Raw genomic sequence first — 21,427 nt, 5'->3', positions numbered from 1 at the left:
CTCGACTCGAGCGCTGTGAAGTGTTCGCTGCCACGCCATTGGACTGACATCAAAATTAGCTGCAAACACTGATTAGACTTAATGGCGTACAAGGGGAAAAAACAATTTGAAAGTCTAATTGAAGGTGTTATTACTCTCTGCTAAGCTAAAGCACTCAATAAGAGATTGATTGCTGGGTAATCCTCAATCTTCTTAGCCATTAGGACAGAGGGTTATTAAGAGGACAACATTCGGTACATTTGTTTCAATAAACAACCTTTCCGAGCCACTTTCCCAATTAAATGTTCCATACACTGGTGCTTCATTCTAATGAGTGGTTACTTTTCTTTTAAAAAAGATAAAAATGCAAGAATTATCTTCTGGTGTGACATGAAATGATTTATGCCGGATATAAAAAGCACATTTTGCACACATATTACATTACCCCCCATTATATTGGCTTTTAGAAGCAGCTGTAATGTATACAAATCAGGAGAGAATTTATCTGGGCCTATAAACCTGCTTCTACCTTTTCCTCTCCGGTCCGGAGACAGCATTAGACACAGAGAGCTTTCACCCACCATTAGACACAGTCACATATATATAAATAACTCCCTAAATATTCACAGACATAAGGTCATGTGCCAAAGTAAATCTGCTCAGGCAGGAAATGTCAAAGGAGAGCAGTCTGAGAGCCTGGTCCTGGTGTAAGGCATCTCAATTTGCTCTATTTCAGGAATCTCTTTTTTTTTATCCATTGCCATGGGCTCAGCTCTCAGACCAAGCTGATGTGGTTTATCATGTCGTCGCCGGGCCTGTCACTCAGCAGCTGGACCCTTTTCTAAAAGACTGCAGGAAGAAGAGAACCTGGAAGTCGTGGAGGTCGGTGTTAACAGGCTACGTGTGTGTGTGTGTGCTAATCCTTCCTGTACCTCTGGAGTTTGCTGTGTCTAATTTTTTTATTTTAATTTTTTTTTAAAAGAGGCTGGTTTTCATTTTGAATTTGTACTCGATTATACTTTAATATATGTGACATTCACTGGAATTAATTTGAAATTCATCCCCTTTTTGTTTGCTCGTGCTCTGACTTGTAGGTTCCTTTCACTCCGCAGGACTTCAGTCAGTCATGCGTCACTGATTCAGGACCAGCACAAACAAAGAGGAAGCAACAGTGGCTACAGTAGCTTTTATCAGTATTGTACCATCTTACAGGCGGACATACTGCAGTTCTGTGTAGCAGCCTGAGACTACTGGATACTTATACTGGTTAGATCATTCCTGGGGTACCAAAATGGTTGTGTGACAAATCAAAAGTTTTGTTTTGGAGTTTTTTTGGACTGGAAACTGTGTTTGACACTTTAGCGGCTGTTGATAATACAATTTGTCTTGGGAGTAGATTTGATCAAGTGTGTGACAGTGTTTCTGCACCTGAGGTGATTCTATCTTTGTGCCCTGATGCGATATATCATGAACATTGGGGCAAACCAAGTTCATTTCACGTCATGCTCCATATTTCGAGGTATTACTTAATGTTTCCTGCTACAGAAGCTGAGAAATGAAGATTTCAGTGAATGCTCAGTCCCCCAGTCATAGAGTGATTATTTCAAACTGTATTAATAAAAACATGAAGTAGCCTTAAATGACAGAAGAGTGAAGGTCATGGGAGAATCCAGGTAGAACAAGAACAAAACTGTTACCATAGAAAATAATCTAATCCTGGATACTCACACTCACTCTGCAATTTCAACAATGTACAAACTCACAACTGCCTGTTTTATTTGAAACACTGGCGTGGAGCGCTGTTGTTGCACGTCTCCCTGCAATCACTCGGCAATCACTACTTGTGAAGAAACGATGGCGAAGACAGAAAAGTAGGAGAGCCGCAGTCATCGGCATGAAGTAGGCAAACGAAGTAGGTGTGCGAGGAAATATTAGCTTCGGCAGAACAAACACCAAAATATCTGCCATCTTTTCATCATAGCAAACACAGGTATTAAATCATTCCAGCATTGTGTAGCGCTCAGCCGTGCTCCTCCAACGAGTCCCGCCACAGGTTGTATGTGATAGCGACAATTCATATCAGAAACATCAACACGCGGCAATAAATACAAGCTTTCCCAGGCTGAGCGGGGAGGAAAGGACAGCAAAGATGTGCTGTTTGCAGTCTTGGAGGGCTGAATAAATATTTGATATCACAGTTCTCCTGGTATTGCAAAAAAAAAAAAAAAAAAAACCCAGTTAATATGAAGCATAGAAAAATATAGCCATGTTGACATCTTCAATCAAGACATCTCAAGGTGATCTCAAGTTTTCCATTCAACTCAAAAAATAAAAAAATCTCAATGTCACAAATGTGTTATGGAGAAGGTGGTGTGACAGTAACATAAGAGGCAACAGGTTGCACGAAGGATTTCCTCTTGAAAAATGACTCAAACTTGATGTAATCAAATCAGCTGCACGTGAAGAATAAAGATTTTGATTTTCCACATTTTTAATCCTCTTAGTTTTGGTGATTTTCATAGACTTGCTCCGACTGTTTTTAATTACATTCCTCAGTGACATTTTCAAGACATGAACAGTGAGTGTGTGTGCTGTAAAAAGGGTTGCTTCTTTTATTTTATTTTTTTTTTAATTTATTTTTATTTTATGACACCCGAAATCCTGAAACAAGCCTTGAGAAGTAATCTCACATCTGTATCACTGCAGTGCAAAAGGCTACGCTGACATTTTGTATCCCTGTGCTTCAGGCAAAGAACTGGGAACTCTAATATGAGCTGAAGGAGAATAAAGAAGTGGTGGTGGGGGGGTTGGGGGGGGGGGGGGCCCTGCGGGTTAGAAAACCAAAATAATGTGTATTCTCCTGAGATTTATTTTACTCAGAGACAATGATAAGAAGAGCCTATTTTCCACGTCTGCTTCAAAAGAGTGCTTCGCTCGTTTAATGACAAGGTAAATCCGCCTTCTTATCACATAAAATCCAAAGTGATCGTATTAGACTTGCTTTGGAGCTGATATAACCGACACCCTTTGGTAGTGAAAGTTACGGAAGCTGCAGCTAATGTGCTTTAAAGCTAAAAGTCTCTGGTGTGTTTCAAGGCGAAGTAAACTCGACATACATTGTTCTCTATTCCCTTCACTCTTTTCTGACAGCGTCAGCCGTTACAGTCAGCGACCCTTCAGTCGCCGTGATGGAGTTTCTAAGGTATTAGCACTGTAAGCTGTGGTAAATATGACTTTATGCTTTGTTGACTCCTGCTTGTACTGAAAAGCAGCGTGAGGTCAGCAGAATGTAGAAAACTATGAGAGGGAAGTGAAGGGGGGGTGCACGTTGGTTTCATTCGTGGCACGCTTGGATTAATTAAATTAATCTTCTCTAATGGTGCCAAAGACCTGTAAGCTAAGTCCCCTACTTTTTTGGTGTAATCCAATAAATTTCAACAGTGTTTTTGGTTTTTGTTTTTTTCCCTCCATGAGAAACGAACGATTGGCCATCAAGCGTTTTCTATTTAGAGGCTGTTTGTCCTGTCCCCTTCTCCTGTACTGTTTGTCCTGTCCTCTGTCATCCACTCCTCCTCGTAAGCCCATTATCACCATCCTCCTCTTCTCAGCCTCTCACCGGCAGCCGCGGCACAACTCTGACTCATCTACCAACCATCAGTGTTTGCTGGGGTTCTTTAGAGAAATATGAGACCTGCTATTCAACATGGGGAAGAAGAGGAAGGTACAACGGTGAAAGTAGACCGGCGAAGCGCACGAGGAAATTCAGTAGTTCTTGAGTAAAGACAGAAACTATCCATCCATTTTCTATATCTCTTATACCGTTAAGGGTCGCGGGGGGGGGGGGGGGGTGGGGGCTGGAGCCTATCCCAGCAGCCTTCAGGTGAGAGGCGGGGTTCACCCTGGACAGGTCACCAGTCCATCACAGGACCAACACATAGAGACAGACAACCATTCACACTCACAGTCACACCTACGGTCAATTTAGAGTATCAATCAGCCTCGTCCCCTCTTGATGTCTTTGGACTGTGGGAGGAAGCTGGAGTACCAGAGAGAACCCACACAGGAACAGGGAGAACATGGAGACTCACACAGAAAGATCCTGTGCCGGAGCCGGGACTGGAACCTGGAACCTTCTTGCTGTGAGGCAACAGTGCTGACCACTGCACCACCGTGCCTCCCAAAAGACAGAAACTTTTTTTTTTTTTTAAAGGAATTTTTTGGGAAAGTCATCCTTCTGCCATCCACCCCAGAGCCAGACAGGAACATAGATACCCTACAGAGAAGGGGATCTCTCTTCTTGTCTGTTTCTGGGGACAATGGAAAAGAAATGATTTTTATCAAAAGTTCTTCCTTTCATGTATTCATGATTCATCTTTTCAGGTATGGAAAGAGAATAGAAGTTTTAAAACACAGCTATCACAGCTCATCTCCGTCAGCACTGAAGGACTTTTGAAAAGCCACTCGACCATTTTCAGTAAAATCCTTGTCATTCAGCATGAGAGCAACATCTATTTATTCTATTTAACAAGTTCATTGTAACAGTGAGGATTTACAGTGGAAATGCAATTAAAAGATAATAATTCAATACTGAGGACCTCGGAATTTCGCGATTATTTAACTGAGCTGATGAAAAGTTACATGTCAGTCAAACTGCTCATCAGACAGACAAGAGCACTGATTTGAGGAGCCGCGTCCTTACTACATACTGTCAGTGAGTATGTTGAGACAGCTAACTTTTATGGTGTATTATGGACAGACTGGATATTGTGCTGGTGAAAATAGGACAACAGGCTACCAGTGAGCTAACAGGCTACTAGTATGCAATATTCTATTCCATTCCTATATTCCATCCATCCATTTTTTACTGCTGATCCTGTAAAGGGTCACGGGGGGGCTGGTGCCTATCCTAGCAGCCTTCAGGTGAGAGGCGGGGTTCACCCTGGACAAGTCACCAGTCCATCACAGGACCAACACATAGAGACAGACAACCATTCACACTCACAGTCACACCTACGGTCAATTTAGAGTATCAATCAGCCTCGTCCCCTCTTGATGTCTTTGGACTGTGGGAGGAAGCTGGAGTACCAGAGAGAACCCACGCAGGAACAGGAGAACATGGAGACTCACACAGAAAGATCCTGTGCTGAAACTGGGGCTGGAACCTGGAATCTTCTTGCTTTGAGGCGACAGTGCTGACCACTGCACCACCGTGCCGCCCCATTCCAGTATTCCAAACAACTTACGTTTGAAAACAGACAAAGTTAGCATCACCAGGCTAATCAGTCCGCAATCTCTCTCTTTGCGAAGTCACATCATACAAACAGATGGATACTAAACGCACATGTGTGGAGACAAGGCCATAGTTAGCTGTAAAAGTAGAAGGCATATGTTTTTTACTGCAACTACTACTGAGTCAAACTATTTCTTCCTCACTTATGCTAAGCTTACTCTGTCCTGGCTGTACATCTAGCATAAAGATGAAAAAGTGGCATTACGGTTATTTCTTAGAAGGAAATTACAGTCTGCACATTTTCTAAACTGTCAAACATTCCCTCACCAGCGTATCAAGCTACGAGTGGCTGAGACACTTTTGAATGAAATGCCTTGATTGGAATGACAAGGTCTTCAAACACCTTTGTTATCGCAGTGACTTTTTATGGGTCTGTTGAAGACAAACAAACATGTCAAAGTTTTGGTTCCGTTTGTTCCTTTTAATCAGGTTGACCTCACTGTCAGGTCACCAGATGAGGGGAGAACACTGCCACTCTACGCCCCCCCCAACCCCCCCATCCTGTTTGTACAAGGAACTGTTATTTACATAGTGAAGGTCAGATCTTGCAGGGCTGAAAATAATTAAATTAAAGTCACAGGGACTGACAGTTCTTAATCAAATGTACACTTCTCCACTTAATTATCTTTTGACAGCTTGCAGAACGCGTTTGCAGAGAAAAAGAAGTTGGATTAACAGATGGGGAACCTTTTGCGCTCACCTGACAATCTCCAAACCAACACTACATCAAACAGCCACAGTAGGTGTCTATTAATGTTCCACTAATGTAAGCAGGCAATAAAACACAAAGCAAACTGCTGGAGAAGCCATCACTTCCTCAGTTAACAGTAAAACTGTATTAGTAGTAAAGCTTCAAGAAGTTGAGATTTGTGTCCTAAACGGATGGGTTTTTTGTTGTTGTTGTTCTTGTTCTTGTTGTCTAGTTTGGTTTCTTGGAGTGTGAGACACATTGAAGAGGAAAAGACCATTTAAATTCTCCTAAATAGAAAATCCATGCAATCTTTGACTCTCATTACTGGAACACAAGTTACAGGTCATCAAACTACACTACCAAGGTGAGAATGTGCTGAAGCCACAGAGAAGGAGAAGAAGACACTTCTAAGAAAGAACTGGCAGGTGATTAGATGAACCGTAGCAAACTCAACCTAAAACTGTCAGGTCGAGGGAGTCATGTGATAGGGCAGAAACCAGAAGAATAAAAGCATCCAGGTTTGACAAAGGAAAGTCATCAACACGAGGATGCCAACAAAATATCCAACTGCAGCTTCTACCAGTGACGGTCGACTCATCAGACAATTCAAGGAAGCTCTAGAGATGGTCAGAGCTGTTATTTATGGCCAAATTATAGATCGGTGACATGACCACGGCATACTTTTTGATTTCCGGCCTTCCTCCTGCATGTTCTACCGAGGTTCCACACTTCGCCCGCACCAAATGTGTTCCTTATAGATAAGAAGGTGTATAACAACTACTGCTCTTGTGCGCTGCTGTTGTGAAAGGGGAACTCCAGACAGTATCTGGAGGATGTCATAAGTCAAACAGTTCCCTCTATGACCCTCAAGCAAAAAGATTTGTTACATTCACAGCACAATCAATGATAATTACAGCGCAAATGCAAATAATTAACACCGGATTCACCTGGAGGCTGAAATGTCTAACATTTTTCAGCTGCTCTAGATGTCCGTCGATGGAGACCGTAACACTGAACAAGCCTCAGACGAAGACACGTGATCACATGACGCATGCTGAGTGGAGTATGTACCTGGTATTCATTTGGCCAGAAGGTGCTGACCGCCAGCTCAACCTGATGCCACTGCTTCCCGTGAGACCCGGATGCGTTCCACACTGGGTCGCCAAGTGGACCGCCGTTGACTCGTACATACGCCTTTAGGGCCCCTGGACTGTGGCCGTCGCGACTGTACAGGAAGTAGCTGAACTGGACACAGTGTGTGTCATTTTCACTCAGCGTCTGCAGCAGCAACTGAGCACAATGGCCAACGGCATGCTGGGAGGAGTTCACCAACATGTAGGATCCTGAAAAGAGGAGCACATGTTATGCTTAGCAACTTTAAAGGGCATGTTTGCTGTTTTTTTTGTCATTCACTGGATGAAAAGGGAAGATTCAGAGGCCAATTTATGTCTGAGAGAAAATGCCAACTAGATGATACTCGAAAGGTCAAGATGATGAGGGTGGATTTCAGTAGGTGAGCATCAACCGTTTGAAAAAGTTTTCCCTTGGCACTGGCTGCCAGATATACATCCGAAACAGACGCTGTCTACACGATGTTGTGGTGAAGAGTTCGTTTTGAAATGATAAACAATTAAAACGTACAGAGCCCAGGAGGAGGTGCCACGCAGACAAAAATAAAACATCTGTGCACATGATTTAATCATTTGTATTCCGATGTTAATAATTTGTGGCCTTGATTTAATAATGCATTCACGCAAAATACTCCACTGTTGTTCTGAAGCACACACACTCACAAACGTGGAGACACACACACACACTCACACACACACACACACGAGCATGTGCTTTTTGTTTTATCTTCCAAAAAAAAAAAATCATCATCACGCTGGAAGAATGAAGAAAGAATCATTTTAAAATATCAAACAAAAGCAGCCAAACAGACGTTTGTGATGCAGCGCCTGAGTTTCTGCAGGCTGTCAACTGCTGGGTCAGTTTTTCTACACCACAGAACCAGTGACAGTCCAGTTCCTCTAACTTGGCACAAATGTCCACTGGGACTTGAGGATGAACATAAAATAATTTTTGGTAATCAAGGGCGAGAGGTCACCGCACAAAATCAAAACATCTTAGGAATTCGTTGTCGGAATTTCTTCACATTTGCAACATATATCCGCTGGAACTCAAGGATTAGCTGAGAAGAATTTTGTCAACAAGGGTCAAAGGTCAGGGTCGCTGTGAAAGGTACACACCTCACAAGCATACAGCCATGATGCTTTATTTGTAATTCACTCTATAAGTAAAAGTGTGCGATGTTAACATATCCATAAAGAGCAGTCATGTTTCCAGTATGATCCATGCACATGGAGTTTAGATTATATTTGCCTTCATAATATGAGCCTCTCTAAATTATTAGACATAACAAACAGAGGTGCGTACGAGCCACAGACGAATTCCTGTTCAAAAGACTCTTCTGAATGTAGGCAAACATGTCACAACGGATCAAATCTGCTTTTAACCATTTTTAGCAGGGAGAATCCACATGACGACAAATATACTCCCCAGATACTCTGTGCTGTGTGTGTGTAGGTGGATGATAATGGGGGGGGGGGGGGGGGGGGGGGGGTGAAAAAAAAAAAAAGAACTGTTGAATAAAAAGACACAATCAAAGCTGGCTTCTGAGAACTGGAATAAACAGACTGCAAGAGACAGAAGTGATGGCAGTTTTCCAGTTGCGAGGTGATGCCGAGGTAGGAAACAAGATTCACCATCCCTCCCCCGAAAGCCTCCTCTAATCAGGATAACATAACCCCATTGCCCTTTGCCTAGCATCTGTCCTGCCTTGAGTCGGTGCCCGCTAACGTGATTAGCTCAACAATGTTGAGAGACCTTCCTGTGTACTCACATAATCAAGCCTGTTGTCTTTGTACTCCAAGGTCTTTCTGCTCTCAGTCAGAAAGCATCCAGGGAGAGAGCAGACAGTCACAGCCTTGGCGCCAGGTGTCTTGAAGACATTTATTCTCCACTCAGAAGTAAAAGCATGTGAATACTGAATTTCCAGACAGAGAAAGAATTTTTAACAACCCACACAGGCTGCACTTGTAAAAACAAACACTTGTAATTCGGTCACGCTATACTCTTTAATGTTTTCACACTTTTAAAAGTCATCATGAAAACACAGAGTGAGTTATGAATATAATAACGCTTGTTTGTCCACCTGACGGAGTCCTACACCAGCACCACCCGGCTACTGAGAAAACACTAATTACCCATTTAAGTGCAAATAAGACAAACGCCTCCATTCACCAGTGGATGTTTTACATAATGAGATAGAGATTCACCACCCATCACCCCGAGCTATAAAGAAAGTTAAGCTGAGGAGCACAGACAAGTAGGGATGGTCATTATCTGGAGGCCGGAGTGTGGCCTTTACTCAAAGACCCATTGCCCTGCAGCTTACTGTCAACAGCCCCTGATTTGTGTCCCGTCCAGGGCCGGGGATCTCTGCACTCTCATTTCGCTTTGCTTAATTAGATCTTTCAGAATCCGTCTCCTCTGCCGGGCCCCGAAGGCCCACAAGGGGCTCGTAAACCAATGGCAAAGGTTGAAGTGCTGCGGCTACTATCCCCACTGGTGGTCGTATCCTTTATGTTTGCCCTTGTTTTATAGATGGACATAATTAACGCCTTTCTGTTGACTCAGCGATTCGCTGTAATGTGACGTGACGACGCATGATCCAGTCAGCCCGCTAACCTTTAACCCGTTCGGACATTCCAAACGAAGTCACGTTTTTAATGAGCCGCTGCAAGAGTGTGTGTGATGTATGAATCGTCCATGAATTAAACATCTTGGCAAATTAAATGGAAGTCCAGGAGAAGTTTTGTGCCTTAATAGTGATATACTGGGAGATGATTCACAGCAGGCTATGCATCATTTTACCCCTCGTCTCTCTGTGGAACCCACAACATGGCGCTTATTAGGAATGTTCATCCCAATATTACACATCTTTTCACATCTTAAATACTAAATCTGTATTATTCCAACACAGCACCCGTTTTTTAAAATTAAAATTACAGACATAGAGACACAGATTTTTCTTTTTTCTATGAGCAAATAATTGCGTTTATTGAATAACTTGTTTACATTCAAAATGACTAGAAGTAGTTCAGTAAATGTGCACTTAACTTGAATATTGTTGGAACAATGGACCGAAGCTCCAACATTCTAATACTTTTCTATTTCTCTCATAGGAATGTTTTTGATTTTTGTTTGGTCAATTGCTTTAATCTAAACAACCATGCTGAGAAAATTGAATGTGTTTCTTAATAAAATGTATACAAATGCTATTTCTATACATATAATAGACATGAGAATATTCATTTGTCCAGCGGCTTCTGATAAGATACATATCTCACCATCCATCATTACTTCTCAGCAGGCACACAAAAGGACACCACGAGAGTGAAAACCCCTACAGTATGACTTTGATTGATTTCAGCGTGTTTCCTCCCTCACAGTGGGACATGACAGTGGACGTTTTGTGTGTGTGTGTGGGGGTGGGGGTGGGGGTGGGGGGGTGGGGGTGGGGGTTGATGCCCGAGGAAAGTCCTTTCGTACTCGGCCACCCTCGACCAGGTCTAGACAGAAAAGACACAGGACTGCAGGGGTCCTGTGGTAGGACAGAAATGACAAAAGGAGGAATAAAAAAAACAAACAGCCAATTTACTCTCAATAGATGACACGTAAGAAGGAAGAAACACAGACGTCTGGTAAAAAAAAAAAGACAGCAAGCAGCAAGACAGATGACCTCGTCGGGGTCAAAGGGTCACTCTAGAAGTAGTTCAACAATGGGACAATCCACCTCAGCGGATATTACCCATCAGGCTCGCATCAGTTTAACGTTACCTTGACGTGTGGACACATCAGAGAGCTTCTGGGAGAAGCTGGCAGGATTTTACCCTCAGGAAGCAGGTCAGGCCGACTGTCTCAGCCTTGCCCACGCAAAGCCATAACTATGTTTCTCCATTTAAAGGAATCCTTTAGTGTACCTGCAAAGAACTCCTCGACAGGAAGCGGGAAGGTGTTATTATCGCAAACTCTGATTGTACATTTGAGTGTAACCTTGGTGCCATCACTGCTTTAATCTTCTGGCAGACGAAGTTCTCAAAGCCTGTTTGTTCTCTTTCGGCTCAGTGACATTAAAACCTTGAATGTCCATTTATCTCAGGTCCGTCAGCTGACTTTTATCCTGGCGATAACATCATATCATATATTTGTCTGGAGAAAAAAAAGATGTTGGGTTTTTTTTTTGACTGCTTGTATATGATGATCTGATCTTTTTATCCTTGAGCATTTGTTTTTTTATATTTCTATTCAGCTGCCACGCAGGTATTGCGTATAAATGTTTTATATCAAAGTGTGTATTTTCATGCTCTAAAAATGCCAACCTAAAGTGTGTAATATAAAGAACGCTGTACTGTGACTTAATGATATAGACTTGGAAATAAATTGTACAATAACAGATCCGATCTTCTGAAAGAAACTTCCCAAGTGATGTTAGGCGTAGCCAATAAAACAGGTGAGTGTGTTCTCATTTGACAGTATATGGATCATTGATTCTAATCAAAATGATTTTTTTGCTATTTTCCCTTTAGTTTAGTTAAGTTCCTCTGGCGGATGAACGTATCTCTGTGGAACACTCGCCGGTGTTCCTGTACCTGCCGACGTGGCCGAGGTGAAAACAACTCAAATTTGGGAAATACGCTTATTATCCACCCACAGCCAGACAAGAGGAAAGATACCATTCACTCCTCTGGGCTGTATTAGAGGCCCACCAGCTCACTGCTGGTTAGCTTAGCACAATGAATGGTAGTGGATGGGAAGTGTTAGCTCAAGTAGTTCCGGCAAATATCTGATAGTAAAACTGCAATACCTCTCTACTCCAATGTTAATGACTTGTTCCTTGTAATATTACCGACAGTATTGTACCACAAATTTTCAACCAAATCTGCCCGTTAGTCAGTCAGATATCCTGCAAACAAACAAACATGCATTTTGACCCCCAACATTTTGTTATATTTTTCTTTATCCTGCTATTCCATCTGATTGTTTTACACATCCTCGTTGTTTTCCTCATTAATTAGAAAGGGCGAAGATTGAAAATAAATAAAGCTTATCAGATCCAACTGTGTTGAGCGCTACCATGCATTACACACACACACACACACACACACACATACACGGCCACAGCATCTTTCATGAATTACGCTCCGAAGCACAGAGAAATCTGATATAGTTCCATCCATCCATCGACGGCCCTCTCAAGGGCAAACTAACATCCATAACAAGATTAGGACTGATCCAGCACATCATAATTCATACGGGTGCTCGGCTGGACTACAACGTGGTCGCAGGCTGTAGGTGACACTATCTGGAGAACAGGCGGAGAAAGGAAAGGAGGGTGAAAAACAAAGGCTGGAGAACACACGGCTAATAGGAGAAATTTGAACAGAACATTAGAACAAGAATGCAGAGAATAAAGGCAAATTTGCTTCATCTTTTTTTTGCACGAAACCATTACAAACTTTATTTTTTCCTTGAATATCGAATGATCTCAGAAGGACAAAGGCTGTTGTGCCCTGGATGCTCCAGCATCACTGTCGGCCATGTTGCTTATCTGTCTGAGAAGGTCATCAGGGCCTCTGTTCTTCAAATAAACAAGAAGACAGAGTGGACGGAGCTGTGGTCACTAGCCTCAATGTTTGGGGAGCACACACGCACGCGCACACACACACACACACACACACACACACACACTAAATTGCTTCATCATGCAATTAAACTGTTTTCAGATCAGAGATTTCACAAGAGGAGATTGGAAAAAAAGCAGACATAAAGGCTTTGTCACTAACACCGGATGCTAATGCGTTTTAATAACTTCTTTGTAGTTCAAAGCTATTCTTTGAACTACACTGCCGTTTAGTTTGATTTTAGGGATAATTTGAGGCCAGCCAGGGGTTGTGTAATAAAAAAACACTGATGATTCTGAGTTCTAATGGAAAATCTCGTAGAGGAACAAAGGAATAAGACGCCATCACACAGGCTTTCCGTGACACATGATGAACGCTGCGACTGACCTTCTAATCAGAGAGAAAAGCAGCCAGCGAGCTTTTTACCTGTTTACACTTTGACAGTACAACATGTCTGGAAACACGTCCTCAGTGTTGCTGCAGCGGCAAACTGAAACCAAATAATCCTCTCCAGTTTTGTTATGTTGTGTTTTTGTTCAGCAGTTATGAGGTGTTTTGTTTCGTGTCGGATTTTTTTTTTTTTTTTTGGTCATTTCCATAAAGGGTATTTCGATGCAAGTTTTTTTGAAAAAAGTTGACACAAAAGAGCAAATTCAAAAAAAAAAACAACTAAATGGACATATTTTGTTTTTGGCTCATTATTTTGGCGAAAACCCTTTTTCATTCTCTTACTGTGTCACATGCTGATGCTGTTTGTTATCGACCCAGGTTCAACCATGGATGGACCAAAGTTATTCTGATTACAGAAGTTTATCAGCCAAATGTTTCCCTTCCCTTCACGCTTTTTAATGAGTGATCAACACAAATGGGTGACATCATGCTTTAGAGGGACACAAGCACGCCGAGGTGATTTATTATTTAGCTGCAGCAGTGATTTTGTTACAGGAAGAGTGTGTAGTAATAGGGCTCAAATCACACAATATGGCAGACTGCGTAACATTTCTCTGCTTTATGTCGACCAACACATCTATTTAATTAAAAGTGACATTTCAATTCTATTTAAGGAAATACCATCTTGTTTGGAGATCTGACAAGATGATTATTTGAAGAGCTGACAGAGCTGGATTGACATTTAAGAGAACAGGAGAGAGAGAGAGATAGAGAGAGAGATAGAGAGAGAGAGAGAGAGAGAGAGAGAGGCACCTGCACTCATCTTCATGAATTTGTCTCATAAGAAACTTTCATGCAGCTTTTTAAGGGTCATATTTAAGCAACTTTCAAGTTATGTAAAGTAAAGATTCCCAGGTTCTCATGTGGAGACGGTGACACTCCTAAATATGATGCACAGCCGAGGCAACTGCAGCCCAACTCATGCGAGGTTTATAAATGGAGGCCACGACAAATTATGCAATGTGCAGCCTATTATATCCAAAGCACACTTCAAAATGCCAGCGTTTTAAAACCTCGACACTGGCTGCATCTTTTCACCGGAGGTTAAGTGTTTCACCTAAGGGAAGTACTGAAGTATGTTGAAACTGTCCCACTACACGTCCCACTACACCCCCCAGCCTCAGTTCACCCTTCGTCCACCGTCCAGAAGAGGCGCTGGTGTGCAGCGACTAGGACACGTATTCTCGTTAAGGGAATCAGCAAACACGGACAACTCCGACACAAGTTTATCCACCCAGAAATATTTTTGCTGTTAATTGTCTAAAATATCCAAATATAACAACAACCCCCTATTTTATTATATATATATATATTTTTTTACTCTCAGTCGAAACAAATAAAATATTTCATGTTTACTTGTTTTTACTCCTCACTGGTCAGTGCTTTTACAGTTGGAGAGAGAGGGAGAGAGAGAGAGAGAGAGAGAGAGAGAGAGAGAGAGAGAGAGAGAGAGAGAGAGGGTTTAGTTTTTATTTGCTGACCAGATAAACACAAGGTATGGTATCAATCTCCTCATCTAATTTACAGACAGAAGCGTACTCTCCAAACACAGAGGTTTGATTTGTTTACAAGGTGGGGGTGTATCAATGTTGTGTTTACAGGTTTTTTTCTACTCACCCAAAAGGCCAAAGCATCTGTTGAAGATTGCAGAGGAACACTCGATTCCACAGTGTTACCGAGGCAGACAACATTAACGCACACACACACACACACACACACACACACACACACACACACACATATACAAATCAGGGCTGGAAAACACAGCTGTGGGCTACATCTATGATCAATGCAGCAGCCCACCAGCTTTGCATCTGGACACAGCCGACCGATAGAGTTTTCAGGGCCGACTGACACACCAGCTGATCATCCTCCGCTCGCTCCACCACGCGCGTCTCTATCTTCCCTCCTCATCACATTATTTCTTATATCACCGCCATCGTCTATCAAGCTGCTTCTCTGTAAAGTATTCAAAGGAGTGTACAATCCGTATTGACATTTCCTCTTCTTTGAAACAAACCTCCCCTCTGGCTCTTGTATTTACTATCGATCAAAGATCAATTTCAAATGACATTTTCTGCATAATTCATGTGGAAATATTAATAAGAGAACAGGACTCACTTCATCAACTTTTCATTTTTCATCTGTGCTCCATTAATCCCATCCGAAGGACTAGAGTCATCTATAAACCAGCTTCACTTTTCCCTAAAACGCTCATTTAAAATGCAAAAACAGACTAAAAAGGTTGTAGAATGGAGCCTAACTGAATTAGACTATAACGCCACAGGGTTTTCTTAACCTTTTTTCTTTTTTGCAGTGCTTTTACTTTGACTATACTTTGAACAACTCATCCTCCGTTCCTGCTTTTAACTCTCTCTCATCCAGACTTGTTGTGCCCTCTTTGACTGAAGATCACCGCAACCTCCAGTAGAAAGCAAAGGAGAGACCATTCACCTGCGTCTCTGGGGACGGTGTGGCGGAGGTAGAACTGGAGAGCGAGAGAGAGTGTGTGTGTGTGGGGGGGGGGGGGTGCTGAGGCCAAATGCTCAGGAGGGGAAATAAATGAAAATAAAATACAAGTGGCGGTTTTGTCGAAGTAGACTGTGCCTTCTAGCTTTTGAGAAAGATAAGGCCATGTCAGCAAGTGTTGTTGCCGTCTTTCCAAGGAGAGAGAGAGAACGAGAGAGAGAAAGAGAAAAAGGGAGAGAGGGAGACAGAGCAAGAGAGCGAGAGAGAGAGAGAGAGAGAGAGAGAGAGAGAGGTCCATGTTCTCAAAAGTCTGCTCACTCTGACCTTTTCATTTGTCCTCCAGGCGTTTCAGGATCAACTGTCAGTTTTACCCAGAAGAAAAATGGATGAATGGACACAACAGCAGAAGAGAAGGAGGAAGGAAGATGTACACGTTCTGGATGTCTCAGCCCATTTTATCTTCACTCCGCAAGACTCAACTTCTCTGTGACTGTACAGAAGATGATGAAACCAGAGAAGCTGTCATGACTTCCAAATGTATTAACACATCTTCATATTAAACTGCGAGATTTCTATGCCGTTATCTTAATAAGATGGCTTATTAAGTCATATTTATTTGTCTATTTACTTGGTGTGTTCCTGTTGAACCAAACAACACTTACATGAGGTGAGTTTCCTTCCAGCTTGTGCATTAATAAGTTGGGCAAACGAAAAAGAAAATTGCACCACTGACAGCTCAAGTGTCATCTCTCTGATTGAGGCTTTAAAAAAAAAAAAAAAGGGCGTCAAATCCCCCCCCCCCCCCCCCCCAAATCTTTAAAATGTCAATTTTATACCAGCTCTGAATGCCTTCCATTGAGAGTTCTCTGGTGTTACTGAGAAAAATAATCAACAACAAAAAGCTCAAGCATCTATGAAGTGACTGAAGGATTTTTCAAGTTGGTCATAGTGACAATTTGGACTTTCTTGCTCTACGGTTATACTAAGTGTACATTTTCAAAGCCATTCAGAACTCAACAATGGTGCACCAGCTGAGTTTAAGGATCGGTTGCTGCTCCAAGCTTGAAAGTGTGCCAATCAGTCAAATCACTGCAGTAGTACATGCTCTTTAAAATTTTTGGAGTTCTGCATTCCTGTTCCAGAGTCCTTTTCTTTGGTGATTACACTCCTCAAGCCCACAACATCAGTATTCCTACGCACAGCTGCAACAGGAAAACGGACGTTGTGCAGTTGAGGAATGTAGTCCCCATCAAAAATGGCTGTCTGACTCGATGCAGACTGTCATAGAGGGCAGGTCAAGGGTCATTTATACTTCAGTCCGGGGGACTTCTGCTAACAGACGTGTTTGTGCTGGTACTCATACCAGAGCGGCTCCTTCCTGTTCTTCCTGATGCTGCTTCGCGCTGATTCCACGAGGATGAGCAACAGCAGGCACACAATCCCACATCAAAAAAAACAAACTTTCCCTTTAAGCATGTCCTACAAAGAGTTCGGATATCAGAGAACAACCACTAGTTCCCTAGTCTATGCAAAGCCAGCAGAGCAGTCCCTCTGGATAAGCAACATCTTTTCTTGTGACAGTCAAACCTAGACACACAGAGTTAGTCCTGGTTCCATCCTGGTGCCTGGCCCGGGTTTTGAACATGTGACGAAAATGTGAAACTCGTTTAAACAGATTTTTATAGTTTTGAGAATGCGAATATGACTAAAAATAATCTATAGTTGAGGTTTTGCTACCAAACAGGAGGTGCAAATCACTCCAATTACACCTGTAGCAAAATGCTCAAAGTTGAAGTGCTAATCACGAAGCTCATACAGGATTTGTACTTCATCTTCATAATGGAAGGAACCACATGCGGCAGCATTGTTACTATTTGCACTGTGTGTGCGTGTGTGTGTGTGTGTGCGCGTGCAGCAAAAAACGACCAAGAAGCCTTGATTAACTTCAACCAACAACAAAAAAAAACAACCAATGAGCCGTGCATCACCATTAACAGTGTGGTCAAAGTGCAAACCCACACTGCTGTTCAACAGAGTGAACGTGTAATAGGACCATCCAGGATGCCTGGAGAGTGCATTCAGCAGATTGGGACTAGCATCACAAATTAACTGCCTGATAATCAAATGGGAAGCGTTTCTAATTAAGATATAGAAGGAGTACTGAAGCTAGCATGTTAATGTTTACTGCTCCACTGGTGTTTTGCAATAAAGAAATTACCTACAAATCTTGTATGTAATTTGCTGCCCACGTTTTACCGCTATGTGAGGATTCGATGCATCATGGTTCATCTTTGCTAATGTGTGCAGCTGATAGATGACTCCGACACGGCAGACTGGTATGTTGTCTCCCTCTGGAACATTCTAGAGCCCAGGAAGCTGAGACAAGACACACCTTCAACATGTGCAGAGGGAGACTGGGACCTTGTTGTTGCCCTGCTCGGCTGCAGCTCTGGGGTGTTGCAGGAATCTATAAAGCTCACACTCCCGTCCTCCCTGTACTCAGTGGCACTTTATCAACTGGTCATCACATGTCACACAGCTCTGACGTGTCTTCCTCGTTGTGCAATTAGCTTCCATAAGAAGGAAATATTGAAGAGAGCAACAATTCACTGTGGTTTCATGTGTTTTATCACTGTCAATATGACCAATAATGGTGGCATTTTCTTTCTTAGGTGACAGGGATGCACCAATATATTGATATAATATGAATATATTGGTTAACTGCCATCAGCCTACCAGCAAATAACAGAAATCAACAGCTGAGTTAATAATATCTATTGAGGATTTCTTTGTTTCTGTGACCAAAAGAGGGAGTAGATGACTGTAAACACACCTCCGCCATCCGTGACTGTCACATGACCCAATCACAAATGTTTTACCAGCAGTAATACCTAAAGTCCCAGTGGATGTTTGAGCCAAAAAATGTCTCTCATGTTACCCTAAACTTCCAGTACAGCAGCACACAGCTGTCCTATTATAACTACCATGTCAAGCAAACTTTCACTTTCTGCTGGAGACCACGAGCTGAGAACGGCAGCAGCATTTATCTGCTGATCGCAGCGGCCATGTAAGCTTGTATAAATGGAAAGTCAATCTTTGTGTTTTATTACTATCTCACATTTTGGGGAGCGAAGAGGCCTGGCTTGGTTTGGCATGGTCTGGTCAGTGGGGGGGAGATGATCAGTGGATCCAACAGTTTGTTTTTCTTATTGCTACACTTGAGTCTAAGGTACATGATTTACTACAACTGTATTTTTTTTTTCTTGTAAGAAAATCTGTTTTTCGAGCTTGGATAGTTTTTAAGTCACGGCAGAAAATAGATACATCTGAATTTCTGTCACAGTTATCAAAGAAGCATATTGCATTCACTTGGCTATTTCTGATTTAACATCTTAATTATCTCATAATTAAAAAAAAACAGAGACTGCAATATGTTTCTGGATATTATTATTGTAACCTAGCAACATATGTATTGCTACATTATATTATATATAATATTGTGACTGAAATTACATCTCTTTTACTGTCTTCTATGATACTAATGAGATTAATTAAGCAGCACGTCTTCCATCAACAGTCAGCGTGAGTGCTAAAAAAAAGTCCCAGCTAATGCTTCAGTGTTTGCAGACATATTCATAAGCTAACATTTGCTTTACATCTAATCATGTGCATGTTGGATGAACCGCTGAGCGACTGTTCAAATGTAACTCAGGTGCAACATTGCCCCTCGATTCAACATGCGTATGCACGCGCACACGCACACACACACACACACACGTGCACACACACAAACATGCGCATGCGCACATACGTACTGCAATTTCTCTGTCCTACATTTCACACCAACAGGGTTTTCACACATTCCTCTGCATGCCCGCCTGCCCATTTAGCTTCACTGCAGCATTCAGACCTTCAGGGCTTCATCCCAGTTTTTCTCCCTCTGAGCAACACTGCCAAGAACAAACTCTCCTCCTCCATTATGGCAGTGCAACTCGATGCAAAACTGTTGAATGATAGATTTAATCCTCAGTGTACAAATCCATCTGACCTTCTCCGACGGGATACTAAAAACATTATCTTGGCATTAGGCTTCACCATCTCTTTGTCCTGCCTCTCAACACCCCAGGAGGAAGAAGATAACATAGATTGAATTAATGGGGCTCCATTAATTCATTTCCTGCATGCGCCTTCTTACTCAAAAGCTAAATTTAACACTGATGCAATGGAACAGCAACCCATCTACAGTGTTTCCCCGCATTTATCTGAAGAGTTTCCAGCCATAAAAGCACTGAAAATGATTAAATAGGTAAATAAAATTAATGAGGGAATAAATAAATGAACATTAAACTTTTCCGGGATGGCACTGCAGTGCATAGCAGCTAATGAGGCACGGACACAAAGGAGAAGCGGGAAGGAGACTAGTGTTTCTAATGAGATTTTCATTAGCACCTTGTTATCAATGATAACTAGCATGTCAGTTCAACAGCACGTCCCCCCAGGGTCAACTGGGAGGCTTCTGGAGATGGAGGGTACACTCACATGGTATGGCATGTCACAGTTTGGTCATTTGTCTCAACATGAAGCTAATGAGGTAGCTGTAAGAGGAAATGAATGGCAGTTGGCAAATCCTGACATGTTTGGCTTAGACGGTCTTCTCCTGAGCACTTCCCTCTTATTATCTGTTTAATAAGACCACCTAGGGCTCTCACACGGGGTCCTCAGTGTGTCTACAACATGATATCTTGCATATCAAATGGTCCTTTTCAATTTTACTGGAGTGTTCCCACGAATATTTGTTGTCATTGCTGTAGAAAAACAGCAATCAACTTGCTTAAGTCCGGCTTCGTTGTTGTTTGTGACCTGCAGTCAGAGGGGTGAGAGGCGTAGGGCGCCGCTGCCTGGACCTATGGCTCACCTCATCAGTCTGCATCAGTACTCCTGCCATCCAACAGACAGAAACTACAGCAGATTCTGTTGGCAGCTGAAGGAAGCCAGAGGCATTGTGTTTTCAGGTTGTGATTACGTCCACACGTATGGCTCCTCTCGTTAGCTCAGGAACTCTGGAACGCCTCAAGGAAATGTCCTCAAATGTAGTAAAAGCATCCATTAGGACTCACGGATAAATAGCAGTAGTCAAGGTCCCTGTGACAAGCACTCATCGCGGGGCATACAACTGCAATGTGCTGAAACTTGGAGGCATGAAATCCTTTTTGCACACTCACACAAAAACTGTAAAGAACTCATGAGAACATAAGTGAAAGCAGGTCTCTCTGCTGACCGCTTATATTGTCTTATGTCTTAGAAAAGTTCGCAGCAACTTAATCACTCAGATACTCGGCAAAACTGTTTCAACTGTCGCAATATTTGCATCAATAAAGTATCAGTATATATTGCAGTATCAATATTTTCTCCCACCCATAGTTTCTAAAGCTCTTCCAATACCAGTATCAGAAAACTGTCCAGTACTGTGGCATCAGTGGGTACAGGAGCCTTGAGCAATTCCACACCGCGTCTTTAAACCCGCGTATCAAAACAAAACAACTCTTTTCCTCTCCAGGAAATGATTTCTCCACTGTTCTTACACAGCGCCAATTGTACAATGAAGAAGAAGCAGCCAACAGCCAGAAGCAACCAACAGCGGCACGGTGCTGTTTAAGAGCAGTGAATCAGCCATTGGGCGACGGCGAGTTCAACGAGGCAAACAAGCCACGCTGGAAACCGCTTTCAAACGACGCCATTAATTCCATAAAGACGGCCATTGTAAGGGTACTCTCATGCATTCCTTTTTTTATTTTTATATCT

General features: G+C 42.4%; 1 protein-coding gene across 5 annotated transcripts in view; it reads right to left on the bottom strand.

Annotated features, from left to right (window-relative positions):
* Positions 1-21,427, bottom strand: part of ptprub (protein tyrosine phosphatase receptor type Ub) — a 181,427-nt gene that overhangs the window by 78,217 nt on the left and 81,783 nt on the right. For 4 of the 5 annotated variants that reach the window (XM_086218782.1, XM_086218784.1, XM_086218783.1 and 1 more), the window contains exon 3: positions 7,032-7,303. The exons of the other annotated variant lie outside the window; for it this stretch is intronic. In XM_086218782.1, the coding sequence (XP_086074908.1) occupies positions 7,032-7,303 (272 nt within the window). The remainder of the gene's footprint in view (positions 1-7,031; positions 7,304-21,427) is intronic. 5 annotated transcript variants of the gene reach the window in all.

Source organism: Aulostomus chinensis, chromosome 11 (assembly GCF_037954235.1).
Source record: "Aulostomus chinensis isolate RoL2024-O1b breed Wild chromosome 11, RoL_Achi_v1.0, whole genome shotgun sequence".
NCBI lineage: Eukaryota > Metazoa > Chordata > Actinopteri > Syngnathiformes > Aulostomidae > Aulostomus > Aulostomus chinensis.
Note: the sequence above shows the minus strand (reverse complement) of the source record. Positions and strands in the feature narration are given on the sequence as shown.